General features: G+C 32.5%; 2 protein-coding genes across 7 annotated transcripts; one reads left to right on the top strand and one right to left on the bottom strand.

The window, feature by feature from the left end:
• Positions 1–1,898: 1,898 nt before the first annotated feature.
• On the bottom strand, positions 1,899–18,520 carry LOC130968059 (protein NLP8-like). 6 transcript variants are annotated; one of them, XM_057893142.1, is made up of 8 exons: positions 18,423–18,520; positions 18,255–18,324; positions 17,495–17,868; positions 3,919–4,969; positions 3,500–3,544; positions 2,698–3,396; positions 2,510–2,633; positions 1,899–2,344 (listed from the first exon to the last, which is right to left on the bottom strand). In XM_057893142.1, the coding sequence occupies exons 4-8, from the start codon at positions 4,858–4,860 to the stop codon at positions 1,899–1,901; spliced, it is 2,256 nt and encodes a 751-aa protein (XP_057749125.1). In that variant the 5' UTR covers positions 4,861–4,969; positions 17,495–17,868; positions 18,255–18,324; positions 18,423–18,520. The 6 variants fall into 6 exon arrangements, 4 of the variants coding, with proteins under 4 accessions (XP_057749125.1, XP_057749126.1, XP_057749124.1 ...); XM_057893143.1 differs by having other exon boundaries at positions 3,919–4,598; positions 4,692–4,969; positions 17,495–18,520; XM_057893141.1 differs by having other exon boundaries at positions 17,495–17,657; positions 17,791–18,520.
• LOC130965332 (uncharacterized) lies at positions 12,164–13,042 on the top strand. The gene is made up of 2 exons (XM_057890099.1): positions 12,164–12,530; positions 12,738–13,042. The coding sequence occupies exons 1-2, from the start codon at positions 12,164–12,166 to the stop codon at positions 13,040–13,042; spliced, it is 672 nt and encodes a 223-aa protein (XP_057746082.1).
• Positions 18,521–19,002: the final 482 nt, after the last annotated feature.

Raw genomic sequence — 19,002 nt, 5'->3', positions numbered from 1 at the left:
TATAAAAAAATACAAACGTTGAAATACTCTGAATTAGTTGGATTCTATTCTCTAATAGAATATAGAATTCGTATATAATATTAACTAAAATAGTTTCAAATAGTTATATTTTTTAATAAAATCAAAGCAAGAAAATTTTAGAATTATTTTTATTTAATTTTAATAGAATTTTTAAATAAAAATAATTCTATTAAATAAAATTTTTAAAAAACTCTTTGTAAAAGTAAAGGTTTTTGGACAACCAATCACTATCACTATATTAGATGCATGGCAGTTCCAAAGAAACGTATCTCGAAATAAAAAAAATCCAAAAAGCTCTTTGTAAAAGGAAAGGTTTTTGGACCGCACAATCACTATCTCTATATTAGATGCATGGCAGTTCTAAAGAAAACGCATATCGAAATAAAAAAAAATCCAAAAAATTCTTTGCAAAAGGAAAGGTTTTTGGACAGCATTAAAAGCTTATTCATCAGCACAATCACTATTGTTATATTAGATGCGTGGCAGTTCCAAATAAATGCACCTCAAGATTAAAAAAATCCCAAAAACTCTTTGGAATAGGAAAGATTTTTCAGTGCAATCAATTTCTACGAGAAATTTAAAAAGTATTTTTGTATAAAAAAATACAAACGTTGAAATACTTTGAATTAGTTGGATTCTATTCTCTAATAGAATATAGAATTTATATATAATATTAACTAAAATAGTTTTAAATAGTTATATTTTTTAATAAAATCAAAGAAATAGAATTTTAGAATCATTTTTATTTAATTGTAATAGAATTTTTAAATAAAAATAATTCTATTAAATAAAATTTTTTATTTATAACTCATAAATATTTATTTTAGAATCTATTTATTTTATAAGAAAAAGTATTTTGAATAGAATATTAAATTGTTGATCCAAAAATAATAAATTTTTGAATTTCAAATTCTATCATCCATATCTCTTAGTAATACGTATCTTAGGAGAAATAATAAGGGATCAATTAAAACCAATTTAAATCGGAGATATATATGTATAGTATATGGTATATGCAGGGAAGATGTATTGGGATCACTTAAAATTTAATAATATTTTATTAATATAATATTATTATGTTATTAAAAAAATAAATAATAAGCGTTTTTTCTTTGACTTTAGCCAACGCACAATTTCACAGGCAATACACTGAAAACGGTATTAATTTCTATTATTAATTAGATTATCCTATGAGAATAAAAACAACAAAATTATATGAAAATTTATTTACAATATCTATCCCAAATTATTGATGATTTTATACAAAAACTGGGATAAAAGCAACCTAAAACTATTTATCTCATTGTTGACTATAACTATTTAACTATAAAACTCTATAAGCTATTTAATCTTCATAGAGGAAAGAACCTTGAAGCATGATCATGCTTCTTCAAATTGTCTATTTTCAGAAGGTAGGATAATAGTCACAGGTAAGTATTAGAATGTTAAATACATAGTTCTATACATAGATCTATAAGCTGCATCCGTCATGTATAGAACTATATATTTAACATTCTAGTGCTTACTTGTGACTATTATCCTACCTTTTAAAAATAGACACTTTAAAAAAGCATAATCATGCTTTAAGGTTCTTTTTTCTATAAAGATTATACTACAAAAAATCTTTTATCCAAATAATTTCAATACCACATCCAAAAAACTTTATAGAAATGTCTTCATCCGACTGTGTGCATAAAAAGCAATGCTAATGAAATATGTTGATAGAAGAATTCAGTTGCCACATAAAATTCGTCCGTCAACAATATTTCACTAATATTGCTTTTTAGCCACACAAATCAGATAAAGACTTTGAATGTGTCATTGGAGTTATTTGGATCAAAGATTTCTTATAGTTCATTGTATTCCTCAACTGTTACTCAAACCACTAGGCATGTCTCGCTAACAAGCAATTTCACAGCACGGGTGCCAAGATCATTCAATATTTCTATGCATTCTTTCAAATCTGAGTCATTTACCATCATCATCCATTCCTCGTCATCGTCGAGATACTTCAGCTGGAAAGATCCGATTTGTAATTTGAATCTTGTTGCAACTTCTTCATAGAGCTGGAGACAACCAGCTGCAGGGTCAAACTTAAAACGGATAATATCTTCTTTGTAGACAGCTTTGACAGTAATTTTTGATCCTCCTGGCATAAATCCCCCCTTGTAAGGATCAAACTCCAGTCCTCCTTCCACACCCTTGACTGAGTCAAGCACGGTTTGTATTTTCTTTAACGAACGATTAACTTTATTGATCTTGCGCGATGGCCATCTTGAAATTCCGTGTTGCCTGCATATCCTTTTCAGGGTTGTTGGGCAAACTGTTCAAGAAGAATCACTTGTCAATAATAATCATCTTGGTGTTTTTCACAAATATTTATCATCTATATATTTTTAGAACCAGAATCTATCATCTAACCCAAAATAATATGCTGATTGAATAAGTTAAAAGAAAATCTGCAGGGACAAAGCTGTAGTAGTCTTACCACCAAGGCTTTTAGCCGCATCTTTAAGACTACCGGAGAAATATTGCTGGAGAACACTCAAGCTAAAATTCTTCTCCACTGAACTTTTCTTTTTCTCAGTCTGCTTTCTTGATCCATCCATTGCCTACAAAGTTGAATCATAAATTATAATAAATGATTTCTCAAATGAAGCAACTGTTAAGATATACCTGGTTATGAGCAGCTTCACTTTCATTGTTTGTCATGGACATAGGCTGGACTGAATCATGGTCACCATCCGGCGCCATATGAGAGCCTTCTTCCTTTGAAAACTGCACTTGCGAACCTTCTACCCCGTGTAATTCAGCATCCGAAACTATCCTCAAACTCTGACACATTCTCTGCACAGTACCTGATAGATTGTCTAATAAAAGTTGCTGTTCTTCACTTCTATTCATATTGACAGGTAGAAAGAATTCTATTATGTAATCATCATCATTGGTATGAATACTCCTTAGCCTGACTGCAACGGCAGCATTCAACTTATATTTTCGCGCATGGTGAACAAGGGGATATTCACTAATATTATAGGCCTTCACATCGGGACAGAAGAATGGACGATTTGATTGAAGAGCTTTCCCAGCTACACCTTGCCCTTCCTCGAGATAATGTTCAACACATGCATGAACAAATCCTCCTACCACAATATCATTTATATAGCAAGCTGATTCTTCAATGCATAATACAGTTTTTTCACCAGGAATTTTAGGCCCATCTTTAATCCGTATCCTTGAAGCTTCATCTCCTACTCCCTCACTATAATAACAGGGGATCCATGTCAATGCCAGTGGCAAACGATGCGCATGACACACAGCTCGTAACACATCAATTATCTCTGTTAAAGCTGCTCTTTTGTTATTTGATAGACACTGCACAGAAAATAATCAATCTGAGTAAGAAGTTTTTAAATCCAGATGAAAACACATCATTCTGAAAGTTCAACTTTGTTTTTCCCCCTTCTATTTACAGTACCTGGGACATAAGTCGTGGAGGCGTAGTAGTCCTTAAATTAACAAGCTGCAAAAACAAATCAAAAGATTTCCCACTATAAATAGATATGCATGTATGAGTATAGCATTCAAAAGATTACTGCATACGATTTCTATAGTTTCACTTATGGCAAAGTAGAACTAATTTCATATGCAGAGAATTTTTCTACTTGCCTAACTGCTCCTCAACTATGGTTACAACATCATATTGAATGCATAAGATACTTTGTTAGCCAGGGCAGAAATTTCTACATAACAACCTTGTAGTAAAACATCCAAGTCTCTAATGACAATGTGAAAAGAATATGAAAAAACATCAAACAAAAAACACATTTAACATGTTTCCCAAACATTATATAATATTAAGCGAAACAAGCAAATGGGAGTAAAAGAGAAACCAACCTGGAGTGCACTGCTAACAATTTCTAGTTCTCTATCAAAATCAGTCTTTTCCTTTGTAGTGACAAGTTCTAGTACAGCACAACAAGGTGGTTCAGCGAGCGTATCAATTATGGGAATCGCAATTGATCCACGAACCTCATGATTAATTGCATGCTCCACCCTCAGGAACTCACTTTTATTGTAGTACCCAACATTGGAAGTCCATTCAGGAATTTGGGAGATAAACACACGTCCGGGAAGCCCTGGAAAAGACCCTGGTTTATCTTCAGCAGAAAAGGTAAATTGCCTCGACACGTCTCGGTATCCAGCTAGCATGTGATCTAGCAAATAGGGTTGCTCACTTGTGCTTAAGATGAAGTCATTACCATGCTTCAATGGTGCCCAAACTTGTGTCAATATTCCATCACCAATTGATTCCTTAAACAAGTCCATAGCCCTCAGCATTCTCTCATCAAGCGACCAAGCAAATGGTCTAGGCACCAAGCAATTTCCCATGTCAGCAGCACTCAATTCTTGAAGTGATCCATTTATGTTATTCATATCATTTGCATCTTCTGACAACCCAAGTTGGGTCTCCAATTGCTGTAACACAGCCTTCTCATCGAAACTCAAGGAGGTTTCAGTAGCATTATAATTTTCACAATCTTTTGTCATAAAGTATGGATCATTGTCCTGTTCCACTAAACTGAATGCATCAGGTGGAGAATACGGCACAGAGGCAAGTGATGAAATTCCATTATCTAAATTATGATCAGTCACAGATGGAATATTACCCCAACCAGCAAGGTTATCGAAGTTCATGAGATCAGGGAGGTTGTCAAGCATCTCCTCTGATACAAGATTTGTTATTCCGTTGTCTATCATGCTTGGTCCATCGAATTGAGCGCCAGGAGGTGTCCAATACCCAATTCCCTCTCCCTCAGAGAAAAACTGATCTTCCATGATTATGTTAGAAAACAAACTTCAAATCAAAATTCAGCCTGTGTTAGAGTTCCTTTGTTGGCAAGTTTCCACTTGAAATTCCTTCCCAGATTACCAGCGTCCGACAAGCCTGAAAAGTTAACACTTCTGCCAAGTCATCAGTAAAGAGTAGAAAATTAAATCAAAACTTAAACTACAAATATTCTCAAGACAAATAGAAAAAATTGGTAAACTGCTATTTTGGTTGGGTTAAATTTTAATTCGTTATTGTTAACTCATATCTATTTTTTTTGTATTAGAATTCGTTTGAAATTTTTTTGGACTAAAATAGGATGTTTGAATTTTTTTGCAAAATGTTAAGGACCAAATTAGAACTTGACCCAAACGTTAGAAACCAAAATAATACTTCACCTACAAAAATAATATTCTCATTCCAGATGCAAACAATCAGACATTCAGAAATTTTAAACTGAGAAAAATTGCACAAAAAAGTTTTTCAGAAAAGCAAATTGGATTTTAAACTGAAATATATATAATTTGAAAATTTAGAACACTTTGTTGACCAAATACAAATTGCTCTCTAAAATTTACCATGCTAACTCAACTTCAACTAATCTCACTATTACAAAACCCACCATTTCTCTCAAAATCATTTTTTCAAAGCGATCAGAATCAATATTCATAAACTATTTTCCATTTTTTTGAAACTATTAAAAGTCTTATTTGAAATACATATTAGTCACTCAAAATATCCTATATTCAAAATTCACAGACCAACTGCTAAAGAAAGGTTGAAAATCACCTTCCAAAACTATTGACAAATTCCCAAAAATATTTCAATCCTCAAAATTGGCAAAGTTCAACTGCATTAAAGATAAATTATGTACAGAAATTACTTCAAAATCAAATTTTGGACAGAAAATACTTCAAAATCACAGCAGCAACGTAATCGAAAAATAGTGCTCAAGCTAAATAAAATTCTTAAAAATGGTAAAAATGAGAAAAACCTGAATATTTGGCCGCAAATTCCAAATGACCATGACAAATGTACCAAAACTAGTACAGAACATAAAGAACCAAATGCAGGCAGTTGCTGAATTGCACTTGATGTGAGGTATCCAGTAAAGTCCCACATTTAAACTCAGAAAAGTTTCAAACTTTACAATCAAAATCCAGAATTCACCAACCACACAAAGAGGGCCAAAAGAAAAACCTAAAACATACGAAAAAAACTACTTAAGAATTTCCAAAACACACCAGAAAATTGTGAATAAACAACAATCTACCTCTCTGTCTATCTATTTTAGTATGTTGTAAGGAGACATAAAGGGAATGAGACTGAGGATCGAAAAAACTGTGTAAGAAAGATTGAATAAACAACAATCTATCTCTCTGTCTATCTATCTTAGTATGTTGTAAGGAGACATAGAGGGAATGAGACTGAGGATTGAAAAAACTGTATAGGAAAGATTGCTTCTATATAAAGGAAGAGAAACCAAAAGAGAGACAAAAAGGTGGTGTAAGGCGAGTTAAACTAAGGTAAGCCTACGATGTAAGAGTTACTGAATATAGAAAGTCTTTGTCATCGTGAACTCTTGACAGCCTCAAACTTCAGTCTCTGGCTTCAGCTAGAACTCTTCGAAGTTGTAGTTCCTTTTTCTTCTTCTTCTTTTAGGATAATTTATATTATTAAATTATTTGATGATCTAATATACAAGTTCCAACGATTGAATTTTTGTTGCATACGAGTGCAATTATTTTATAGCAATTTCCAAAATTTCATGTCCATACCCCCGTTGCTGGATATATCCAAACACATATATAGCATAAACAGGTATAATTTGTAGCGGTTTAGTTATAATCTGCTACAAATTGTAGAGGTTTATGATCAAGTGTTAAGCCAATGATAATGGTAATGAGACTGGCATTGGGAGGTGGCGTCAAAGTTAAAATCATGGTTAATATGATAAAATTGGATTAAAAAAATTGACTAATTATTTATTAATTAAAAAATAACTAATTAATATTAAAGATAAAAAATTTATTTTTATCCCATACTTTAAGATAATATAAGTGTATAATATTAGAATTAAAAACAAATTCATTTTAATTAAAATAACCAATTATAATTCAAGAGTCAAATTAAATAGAATTGTCCTGAATTATTTGGCTTTTATATAAAAGTTTATGTTTATAACATGAACTCTATGTTAACATAAAAGTTCATGTTATAAACATAAAGTTCATCATATTAACATGAATTCATATTATAAACACAAAGTTCATGTTATAAACATAAAGTTAGTTTAACATAAAGTTCATAATCTATTATAAAATGAGAGAAAGAAAATAAAGGAGAAATGAGTTCTTGATTTTTTTTTTGGAAGATACCTATGTTCTAACAAAATTTAATTATTTATAAATCTCTAATTATTAAAAATATGAGATTTATAAATTTTTCTATTAAGATATATAAGTTGCCTTAAGTTTTCAATAGTTAAAAACTTATGAATGATTCATTTTAATTCGAATTTATATGTTTTTATAAAAAACAGTTAAAAACCTATTATTTGTTTTTATATTTAATTATATAATATCAATATACATAATTTATTTAAAGAGTGATTAAATAAAATAATAATAAAAATATGATACTAAAATAACATAATAAAATTAAGATCATGATATTTGTATGGTTACTTAGACATGCTATAGCAATTAACAGAAAAAAAAAATAAAGATTACTGTGTCAAAAAAAATAGAGACAACAAATATTTAGACTGAAAAGTAAAGATAAATACGTATAAAAAAAGTCTGAAAAAAATAAATCTTTTTCTTTTGTCACTCCAAAAGTTAGGACACAAAACTTAATCAAGAGAAAGAAATTTTTGTTAATTTTTTTTATTTTATTCTCATAAAAATGACAAATTTTCAAATTTTTAGTGATAGAAAGAGATCATCAGGTTAAAATCAAAATTCACAAATTTAAAAATATAACATCTAAATTATCAATTTGAATAAAAAAATTAAATAAACTTTTCTTTTCTTAAACAAAAAGGAAGAGAGTTGAAACTAAAAAATTGGTCATTTTTATGAGAATAACACAAAAAGAAAAGTTAACACAAATTTCTTTCTTTTGATTGAATTTTTTATCCTATTTTGGAGTGACAATTTTTTTTCTATTTTTGAGACTTTTTTTTATTTTTTTATCTCCCTGTTTTTCATTCTAAGCCTATGAGGCACAGACATTTTCTTAATTTGTCGTGTCTCTGTGTTGGACACGACACACACGAACACTTGTTCGACATGCGTATCTTCTGTATCCAATCGCGTCTTAATAAAAAATTAAAAAGTTCTTCTCCAAACATGCTTGAACACACTTAAATACTATTAGGTGTCAGCAAATCTAGACTTATTCTTAATATGTATTCTTAAAATGAGTTTAGAAATAGTATATATTATTAATGATTAAAACAATAAATTTTAAATACTTTATATAATTAAAAAATATTTATTAAAAATAATTAAAAAATTAATTTATATTTTAATATCAACAAAATACTAAATATCATTTTAATTTATCTAAAAAATACTTTATGTTTTATATATAGACTATGTCCCCATGTCTTATAAAAATTTTAAATTCGCATATTCTGTATTCGTGTCAGTGTCCATGCATTATAGTTCTAAACACTTTTTGCCTCTATTTCTTTAATCTATATTTAAAGATACAGTCCAAAAAAGTCTTAAAAATCATTTTCATTGTTATTTTTTTAGTAATTGCCATAGCATGTCTAATTAAACATACAAATATCATGAGTTTAATTTTAATATGTTACTTTAGCATCATATTTATATTATTATTTAATTAAATCATTCTTTTGAATATAATTATGTATAATATTAATATGATATTATATAATTAAATATAAAAACAAATAATAGGTTTTTAATCTTTTTTTTATGAAAACATATAAATTCGAATTATAAAATGAATCATTCATAGGTTTTTAACTATTGAAAACTTAAGACAACTTATATACCTTAATAGAAATTTATGAATCTCTAGAACATAGGCGTTATCTTAAAAAAAAGAATAATCAAAAACTCATTTCTCATTTATTTTCTTTCATTTTATAATCGATTTCAAAAAACAAAAAATCAATCTTTGAGCTACGTAAGTCTTGTTTTTGTGGTAAAGTTGTAATCTTGGAAAACGGATACCCAGCAAGAAGAAGATTTACATTCTTGTCTTCTTTCTCTTATTTTATTTGATTTTTGCAAGATATTTTCTTTAATTATTATATATTTTATGTATATCCTTGTATAGCTAAATTTTTAAATTAGTGGGTGATCAAATAAAATATTTATTCATATAAAACTGTAATTTATTAATAATAATAATAATAATAATAATAATAATAATTATATAATTATTATTATTATTATTATTATTATTATTATTATTGTCAATTTTGATCTTTGCAAAAACTTAATAATTTTATATTTTATTTTGTTATCTTTTTACATATATGTGAGTTAATTTTAATATAAACTTTTTTGTATAATTATCTAATTAATTAAATTCATACATTTATATGCCTTTTTAACTAATGATTATGAAAATTAATTATTTTTATTAATATAATAATATATGATTAGTCATCTATAATTTTTTTACACTAAAAAAATACAGGAGATTACTCAAATGAGATTGAACCATAGACATTTAAAGGTAAGTCATTTATTTTTTACAAAGGACTCAATTTTATTTTATAAAGTAAGGAGACAAAATGCTTCAACATGTTGAACATACTACAAAATTACCGTGAAATTAGTAGCTAAGTGGTAAATCTAGGCAAATTTTATGTATTTTTCAACAATAACACTCCTATAAAAGTTATAGAAAGACGGGCTGAAATTATACAGATCAATAACGTTAGAAGTCAAGACAAACATTTTGGATTTTTGTCAGTGGTTCAGAAGCCCAAAAGAGTTAGGATAGAGTTAAACTTTAAAATGGTCTCTGAGATTGGGGTCATACACTAAGATTGTCCCTGAGATTCTAATTGCACCAATTATGTCACTGAGATTGACAAAAATGCATCACGTTAGTCTCTGACCTATTTTTTATTAACGACGTGATGACATAGTTTAATGATGTGGTCTGTTAGTGACATATATCACTCCATGATTTGGCCATGTGTAATGGTATGATGATGTGTTTACCAGTGACACGTGACATACTGATGTGGGTGGTTGTGCCACGTGTCACAATGCTATTTGCCCACGTGTTTATTTGTGCCACGTGTCACAACCGTATTCGTTCACGTGTCATCCATTATATCATCGTTATAGATGCACTAAATTAGTCCATCACTTTGCATTAAGTGACTCATTTTTAGTCTCTGAAATTGAATGTGGTGCGCCAAGCTAGTCCCTTCACCATTTTTTCTCATTTTTTTTAAACTTTAAAATTTTCAATATTTTGGATACACTAATTTCAATTCTATTTTTTCAAATATCGTTTAAATATAAGTGCTTTTATAAAAATTTTGAAGATTTTAGTTTTAATTATATAATTTTTTTCTATAATAATTTAACATTGGTAAATTTTGTAATATATAAGTATGTTATTATAAAAAAATAATTATATGATTTAGTAACATCTTTTTTCATAAAAAAATATGTGTTTTTAACAAGAAATTAAGAATTAAAATAAACATTTTTTTAGCTCTTATGAAATATACGTTTTCATTATGTGTAAATAGGCTAGACTGAAAGCACTTCAAGCATCCTCATTACCATTTTTGACCTCTTCAGTCTAGACAAAAGAGGTCAGAGATGATAGTAGGAGTGCTTGAAATGTCTTTACGTCAACTCTAAGACGGCAGTTAGGGGTACCCGAGAAAAAATATTTTATAAAAATACTTGTATTTAAATAACATGTGAAAAATAAAATTGAAATTAATTAATTCAAAGATATTGAGAATTTTAAATTTATAGAAAAAAAGGAGAAAAAATTAGTGAAGGGACTAGTCTAGTGCACAACATTTAATTTCATGAACTAAAATGAGTCACTTAATGCAAAGTAATTGACTAATTTGGTGCATCTACAACATAATGGATGACACGTGGACGAATATGGTTGCAACATGTGGCCAAATGACATTGTGACATATGACACAACCATCCACATCAGTATGCCATGTGTCACTGATCAACACATCATCATACCATTACACGTGGCCAAATCATGGAGTGACACGTGTCACTAATGTTGGTGCATTTTTATCAATCTCAGGGATGATTTTAGTGCACAATGCCCATCTCAATGATCATTTTGGGGTTTAACTCCGTTGGATATATCAAGGACAAAGTGATTAGGATGCTTTAACATTGAAAAATATCACTACTCTTCAATAATGGAAAGGAAGCTCTAGTTAAAGAAGTAGCCCTGAAGGGGTAAGGATGGGAGATGGACATACACACATGACAATAAGCACTGTTTGGGTGATCTGGATATGGACAGGTTGGATGTATTCTACTTGAGAAATTACTTCAAAGAGCTAGGCTATGAGACAATGAAGGAGGTTTGGTGGCAAGTCCCAGGGATGAGCCTGGAAGTAGGTTTGAGGCGTTTAGACTCTGATAACGAGTTGAGAGAGATATGTTGTCATGGTGGAAAGAACAATGGAGTAGTGGATGTCTACATTGAATATGGTATTTCAGAACCTGAAATAGTACAAAGACATGATGTTGTTATGCATGTTGATGACCAGGTGAGGGATCTTGGAGAGCAAGCCAAGTCGAATTTCAGGATGGTGAAAGACCCCCTGTCAAACCTAAGCCTAAGATAGTTTCCAAACCCAAAACCATGCCCAACCATAACAATGTAACTAGGACTAGGAGATACTATCTGAGGTCTTTAGGGAAAGGTTTTTCAAAGGCAAAGGAAGATGCTAGTGATCTTGTTGTTTTATCCTCTAACTCAGACTCTCATGACAGCTACAAGAGTGCTGCGGACGAGGCATATAAGCCACAAGAGCCGGATGATAGCTCGGAGGAATCGGACATTGGATATACTGTTCCTTCACACAAGAAGAAAGTCAACAAACCCAATGCAAGGAAGAAGGTCCAGGCAGAGAGTGGAAAGGAAAAAGGAAAGGCCAAGGTCTGTGTTGATGATGATGAATTTGTGCAAGACATTTTTAATGAAGATGTGGACATCAGATTTGTGGAGGGAGGGATAAAGGCGTATAACCATGACGCTTTTGATCCGGGGTCAAAATTGGATGGTGCCAATTTATAGCACTCTTTGGAGATGAAAACACCACCTAATTCAGAGGATGAGCTGGTTGGAGAAGAAAGTTCGGATGAGGTATTTCCAGTGTTTAGACAGGGTGCTAGGTTCAGAAAATTGCATTTAGAAGTCGGGATGAAGTTCAATACTAAGTGGAAGTTCAAGGTGGCAGTGAGGGAGTTCACTATACAAGAAGGGAGACGGATGAGGTTCAGGAAGAACGACGGGAAAAGGGTAAAGGCAGTATGTGAGGTGAAGGATTGCAAGTGGGTTGTGTACGCATCAAGGGACCATGAAGACAGTTGCTGGCAAGTGAAGACATTCTTCGATGATCACACCTGTCCAAGAGAGGATAGGAACAGGGCAGCAAATAGAAATTGGGTTGCAGGTAAGTTGGTCAAAAAACTAAGGAAATATCCCAATTTCAGGAACTATGAGGCTACAACATATTTCAAGATGAAATACGACTTGTCGCTCAATAGGAACTCTATATCACGGGCACTGTGTGATGCTAGGAATATAGTTTATGGGGATGCGAAGGAGTAATATGCCTTGCTTAGGGACTATGGTGAAACACTGTTGAAAACCAACCCAGGATCCACTGTTCAGATTTGCACAAAGCCACAGCCTAATGGTGAGGTCATATTTGAGAGCATGTATGTCTGCTTGAGTGGGTGCAAGTCAGGTTTCAGGGCTGGCTGTCGTCCGTTAATTGGACTTGATGGGGCTTTTCTAAAAACTGTTTTCGGGGGGCAAATTCCATCGGCTGTTGGACAAGATGCTAATCATCATATATACGTTATTGCTTGGGCAGTTGGGGAAGTGGAAAACTTTAAGAATTGGAAGTGGTTTCTAGAGTTGCTACATGAAGACCTTAGAGACTACAAGACTCATGGGTGAAACTTCATCTCTGACATGCAAAAGGTAATCTCCTAGTATAACCTTAATCTCACGTAAATTGTAATGTATAAAACTGTGTTAACTTGGTTTAGTACATAAAGTGCAGTAAACTTCTGTGATTGATGATACCTCTGTTATTATTGTTTGATTAGTTACTATACTTCTGTGGTTTGCTGTTTGTTACAACTTAGATAGATATTGAATGGTGCAATTCAGGGAGTATAATGATGAACTATTTTGAATTATAGGGACTATTATGGTGAACGAGTTTCAAAAATAGGGACTATTATGGTGATCAATGATCAAAGTTAGGAACTGTTATGGTGAACCATTAACACTCGTAGGGACTATTATGGTAACATATTGTTTGCTATCTTCAGGGATTACTGCCTGCCATGAAAGCGGTGATGCCTGATGTTGGCCACCGTTTCTGTGTCTGACACTTGTGGCGAAATTTCAACAAGCAGTGGAAGGACCTGGAGTTGAGGGGATTATTATGGAAGTGTGCTAGAGCAACTACATTTCAAGAGTTTAAGGTATGTAAAGGCAATATTTTTATTTTGGAGTTAGTTTACATGGACTTTTTTCACTATTCTTAATTCTTGCCATTCAGGATTACATGGATAGGATAAAGAGGCTGAATGAGGACGCATGGAAGTATCTTGACAAGTGGCCCAGGGAGGCATGGACGAGGTCACAGTTCAGACACAACCCAAAATTGGACTCGATTTGCAATAATGCTTGTGAGGTTTTCAATTCAAAGATAAAGGAAGCAAGGGGAAAGCCTATACTTACTCTTTTAGAAGAGGTGAGGATGTTTGTCATGAGAACTATGGCTAAGAACAAGGTGAAGTTGGACAATCACCTGGGGCTGCTACCACCCGTAATCAAAAGTAGGCTAGAAAAGGTGAGGAAGGAGTCCAGACATTGGCATGCTATATGGTCTGGAGATACTGGGTATGAGAAGTTTGAGGTCCATGGGCGTCCTACAAACCATGTGGTGGATTTGGGGAAAAGATTATGTACCTGTCAGTTCTAGATGTTAACAGGTTGTTTTTCCCCATCCACTTAACTTTGCTCATGGACTTTTACACTTGTTTATAAATGATTTTGTTTTAACCTAAGCTGGATGTAAATTAGACTGTAGGGATTCCATGCGTTCATGCTTGTGCTACAGTGCTGCACTGGCCAGAGTGAACAAACACCCAGAGGATTTCTACCACAAGTTGATAACCGTGGAGTCTTACAAGGAAACATATAAGTACCACATCAATCCTATACCTGGCCAAGCCTTCTGGGAACAAAGTCAGTATAATAAGCCATTGGCACCACCAATCAAGAGGAAGCCAGGTAACCTTCAAACAAAGAGGAGGAAGGACTCTGATGAAGGCACAAGTTCTAGTAAGAAATCTAAGCTAGGTACAGCCATGAAAAGATAGCTTCGGCCTTTCACCTGCAAGTACTGCTTGCAAAAAGGTCACACCAAGAGAGGATGTGAAAAGAAAAGAACAACTGACGCTGCTCAAGCTACAGCTGATGCTGCGGCAGCTGCAAAGTCTGCGGAGGCTGCTAAAGATCCTAAAAATGCTACTGCCCAAGCAACTGCAACTACCCAGGCCACTGCAACTGACACTGCAACTGCCACTGTCCATGCAACTGCAACTGCTACTAGTACAGCTACGGCTATTGCTAATATTACAATCAATTCTGCTCCTATTGGTCAAGTTTTAGAGATTGATCTGTCACAGCCAATTTGTTTTGAACCAGAAGATTCTCAAAAGTTACAATAGTAATTCTATAATAAACCTTTTTAATTCATGGACTAATAGCTCTGAAAAAGGTTTAGCAGTGACGAACTTTGGTTTTCATTTGTGGTTTGAAATTTGTGTAGTTCACCGAAGTAAAAGGGGAACTAGCCACAAAACCTGTCAAACTGCCTGCTAGAAGAAGGTCACCACCAACAACCCCTTCTACAGCACTGGACCCAATGAAGGGTGCGAGTTCTGCCACTGCCTCACGATTCACAAATTTTCTGAAGTTTGTGCCGACCCCTGGATTTAAGCACCCCCCAAAGAAGTGAAACTTAATATTAGGACATTACACTTGTCAAGTGTTTGTTTTTTGTTAAAAGAAATAGTGACTGTGCTCACTATAAACAATGGTTCATTTTGTTGATTACTAATCAAGTATGTCATACTACTTGCTCAATTACTTATGACTGTAATTTGTTAAAACTATGAATGGTTTGCCATATTTTGGTATAAATCAATTAATATTATCCATGGTTTGAATCAATCTTTCTGTTACTTATTTACATGTACTTTTTATTCATCCAACAGTATATTTTATTATAGTAAGCTAAGAAACCTTGTGATGTTACCACATAATACTTTCATTCATTACTTTGGGAACTACATTACATTGACATATTCTCAACCCTTTAATAGCACCATTCCTACAAAAACAACAACTACTAAGAACCCAAACCCAAGAACATGAGTAATGAATTTCAGATTCCTAATGTCTGCCTCCATCTTCTCCATTCGCCATGCAAAGTTCATCTTCCTATCACCATCATCATCTCCTGAAATAGTTCTTTCAGGCAGCTCTTCTTGCACACAATTTGTCCAGACGAATAACACACACCATGTTTTTCCACTTGTCTGCGAACAACCAAAAAAATCAACTAAAAAAAATTCAATCAACTACAAATCAATTACCTTTACTCACATTATAGTTGGGGCAACCAAAGAAGGGCTTGTTAGGATGCGTCTCCGTCCCTGACCACCTTAGCACCGGGCAACAACCACAGCCGCACCAGCCCGGAACCCGCCCCTGCCTAATTCGCGTTGTGCTTCTTCTCCAATTCTCTGTCGACGATGACCGGTTGGAACTTCCTGCAACATGGCTCCCAGTTCCTCTCATGGGGGACAGATATTGGTGTACACAACAAATGCAGAAGGAGACGTTGATGGAGAGAACCAGATTGAGGGAAGGCCAACGAAGTTTTAGGGTTTAAAAATGAAGACAGGAACTACATTGAGAAATTTTACAACACAATCCACGTCATCTGTATACTCTAACGTCCAACGTGGCAGTGGCTGTGCCACATAAGCAAGGTCGTTGCTGAGTCACGCCGGAAATTCACCGAAGGACCATTATGTTACGCGGATCGCAATCTGGAGGATATAAAAAGTGCAATTGAAATCTTAGGGGCTAAATCAATGTACATGCTGAATCTGGGGAACCATTATGGGAATTTAGTCCTAATAATCCCTTTTGACAATGTCATAAAAAAAAACTTAGATTACATGGACATTGAATCTAACTCAGCACATTTAACATATTTTCCATTTCTTTAGTAAACCTATCCACCTAATATTACAAACTATCACAATTTCATGACTCACCAACTATATACATGCATATATTACATAAACACCTTATATTACTAAGCATCTTTATCCTTTATTGTGAATGCATATATCATTTTATTCATGAACTCCATAGTTGTCCACCTACTAGCTTAATTTAAAGCAATCTGCTCCCATGGTCGGAAACCATTTGTCCTCCTTGTATACCACTTTCCATATGTTGAAAGATGTGGATAAATTCTGTTTTGTTTCTCAAGAATCATAATTCCCACTAATGTTATTTTTTCCTTCAATCCATTTAACAATATTTTTGTAATTAACTATCAAAGTAACTTATTTGGCTATGGCACCATCTTTTTCTAACAATAATCGAATTGCATCTTCCAATCTTTGGAGTATAATCTCTCCAGTTATGTTTGCTCTTCTAACATCACCCCTAAAGTGTTTTATCTCTCCCCATTTACTAGTCAAATAACCTTTAACTACAAAACAATTCAAACTTTGGTTGTCTCTATTTATACTCTTAGTTGCTTTAAGTTTTACAATACTTTAATCGATGAAATTTATAGAGTTGTCCTACAGTTTTTGTGGGGTTAAAAGAGAATGGAAAAAAGAATGCAGTGGATTAGTTGAGAAATAATCAGTAGACCAAAAGTTCAAGGTGATTGAACTTTGATTTAAAAGTATTTAATTTGACACTCTTAAAAAAATAGGACTAGAAATTGTAAACTAAGTAGCCCTCTCTTACTTTGAAGTATACCAAAGTAAGTATTCTAGGTATTCTACGTTTCTAAAGACTGATATTGAAATAAATTCCTCACAAGATTGGAGGAGTTTGCTAGAAGGTAAGAAGACAATCAAGTCAAGTCAAAACATACAAGACTCTTTGGCTCAAACAATTTAACCCCATAAAAAAATTATTGTCTCAAAGCCCAAATCAATAACTTATCTAGATTTCAGTCTTAATTATAGCAGACAGATAGTGAAAACACCAAACAATTCAACCTTTTAATCACAATTTGGCACAAGCTATTCTTCAGATTCCATACTCTATCTCAGACAAAGAAGACATACTTACCAGGTCAAGAGAGTAGAACTCGCAGTACTCAATCTTTTCGGCATATTCATTGGCTTATCGGCTCTTCTATCTCCCATTAGATTAATTACCAGAGCAGTATAGATAAATGCCTTTGTACTCTTTAATTTGGTAACTGAGACGTCAGCTAAATAACAAAAAATTTCTATGGAAAATTTACAGTGTTAAACCGATGTGCCCAAATATAATCAATCAGAATAATTAATTACTCATTGGATAATCTCTGCTAAGAACTTCGAAGAACCAGACAGACAAAAAAGAAGAATAGAACAGGACACCTGATTTGGAGCTAGGAAAATTCAGAACTTCCTAGTCTTCGAAAAGAAGCTGCACCTATGGAAGTATAGCTCGTTTGTCTGTCACCCATGGAAGTTAGCTCGTTTGGCCATGAATGCATTTAAAGAAAAAGTTTTATTAGTATCCGTACTTTGATGATGGATAAACTCGTGTTCTGTAATTGTTAAAAAATATCGTCTTGTAAAAATTTTCATTTTGATCTTGTTGTTGCCTTCGTTTGGATAATTTATATTCAATTGTATTAATTGAATAAAATAACCTATCTTTAAAAAATAAAACAATTTAAGAACATTAAATTATTTATTTAAACAATTTAAGAACATTAAATTATTTACAAATTTTCTATGAAAAAATCATTCACAATAAAATCGCGATTCTGGCAAAAACTCAATCAAAGAGTTCAATGTATCCCAAATAAAATCAATCTGAAGAATCAGTTACTCACTTGTTGGTCTCATGTCCTAAATCAATCGTTGGTGCATGAAAATCAGCTGAATTTCTAGTGTGAGACATAGCTGAACTTCCAGTGAGAGACGCTCTTGAGAAAATTTGGAAATGGTGGAATAATATCTAAGAAGAACACAGAAACAGAGACAAGAATAGAGCGGCACACCTGGTTTGGAGCTATGGATAGCTCGAAACTTGCTAGTCTTCCAGAAGCAGTGGTTGTCACCCATAGAAATAGCTGGTTTCGCCATGGATGCATTCAAAGAAAAAGTTCGATTAGTCCTTTGACGACGGATAAGCTATCTGTTTTATAGTTGTTAGAAAATATCATCTCATGAAAAATTCCATTTTAACCTTGTTATTATTTTCTTTTGGATCACTTATATTCCATTGTAATAGAATAAAATAACTTATTTTTAGAAAAAAATATTATGCACATTAAATTATTTAATTATTTAGAGCTTAGTTAAATTATTTAGTTATTTAGAGCTTAGTTGATATATGCTAATATTATATAATTAAATTCATAGCATTATTTTTTTAATGTGAATTAACTCTAATTTATTTATTTTTCTTTCTAAAATTAATGCTCATTTTAAAACAATTACTTTCACTAATACGCTCCTTTTGCAAGCTCCTTGCACATTATATATACGATGAATTACTTTAAATTATGAATTATTATGTTTTTTTGTGATTGGTATTTAAATTTATTGATTGAATTTATTGTATTGATTGGTGAATTA

This window comes from Arachis stenosperma, chromosome 3, assembly GCF_014773155.1.
Source record: "Arachis stenosperma cultivar V10309 chromosome 3, arast.V10309.gnm1.PFL2, whole genome shotgun sequence".
Lineage (NCBI taxonomy): Eukaryota > Viridiplantae > Streptophyta > Magnoliopsida > Fabales > Fabaceae > Arachis > Arachis stenosperma.
This window is presented reverse-complemented; position numbering and strand designations above follow the sequence as displayed.

Excerpts from the sequence above, each read along its gene's own strand:
- LOC130968059 (XM_057893141.1), bottom strand. The coding sequence starts at position 4,860 with ATGGAAGATCAGTTTTTCTCTGAGGGAGAGGGAATTGGGTATTGGACA. Across the intron at positions 3,397-3,499 it reads CTCCACGACTTATGTCCCAG|TGTCTATCAAATAACAAAAG; the intron begins GTACTGTAAATA and ends TTTTCTGTGCAG. Across the intron at positions 2,634-2,697 it reads GTGAAGCTGCTCATAACCAG|GCAATGGATGGATCAAGAAA; the intron begins GTATATCTTAAC and ends TCAACTTTGTAG.
- LOC130965332 (XM_057890099.1), top strand. The coding sequence starts at position 12,164 with ATGAAAACACCACCTAATTCAGAGGATGAGCTGGTTGGAGAAGAAAGT. Across the intron at positions 12,531-12,737 it reads AAATAGAAATTGGGTTGCAG|GATCCACTGTTCAGATTTGC; the intron begins GTAAGTTGGTCA and ends AAACCAACCCAG.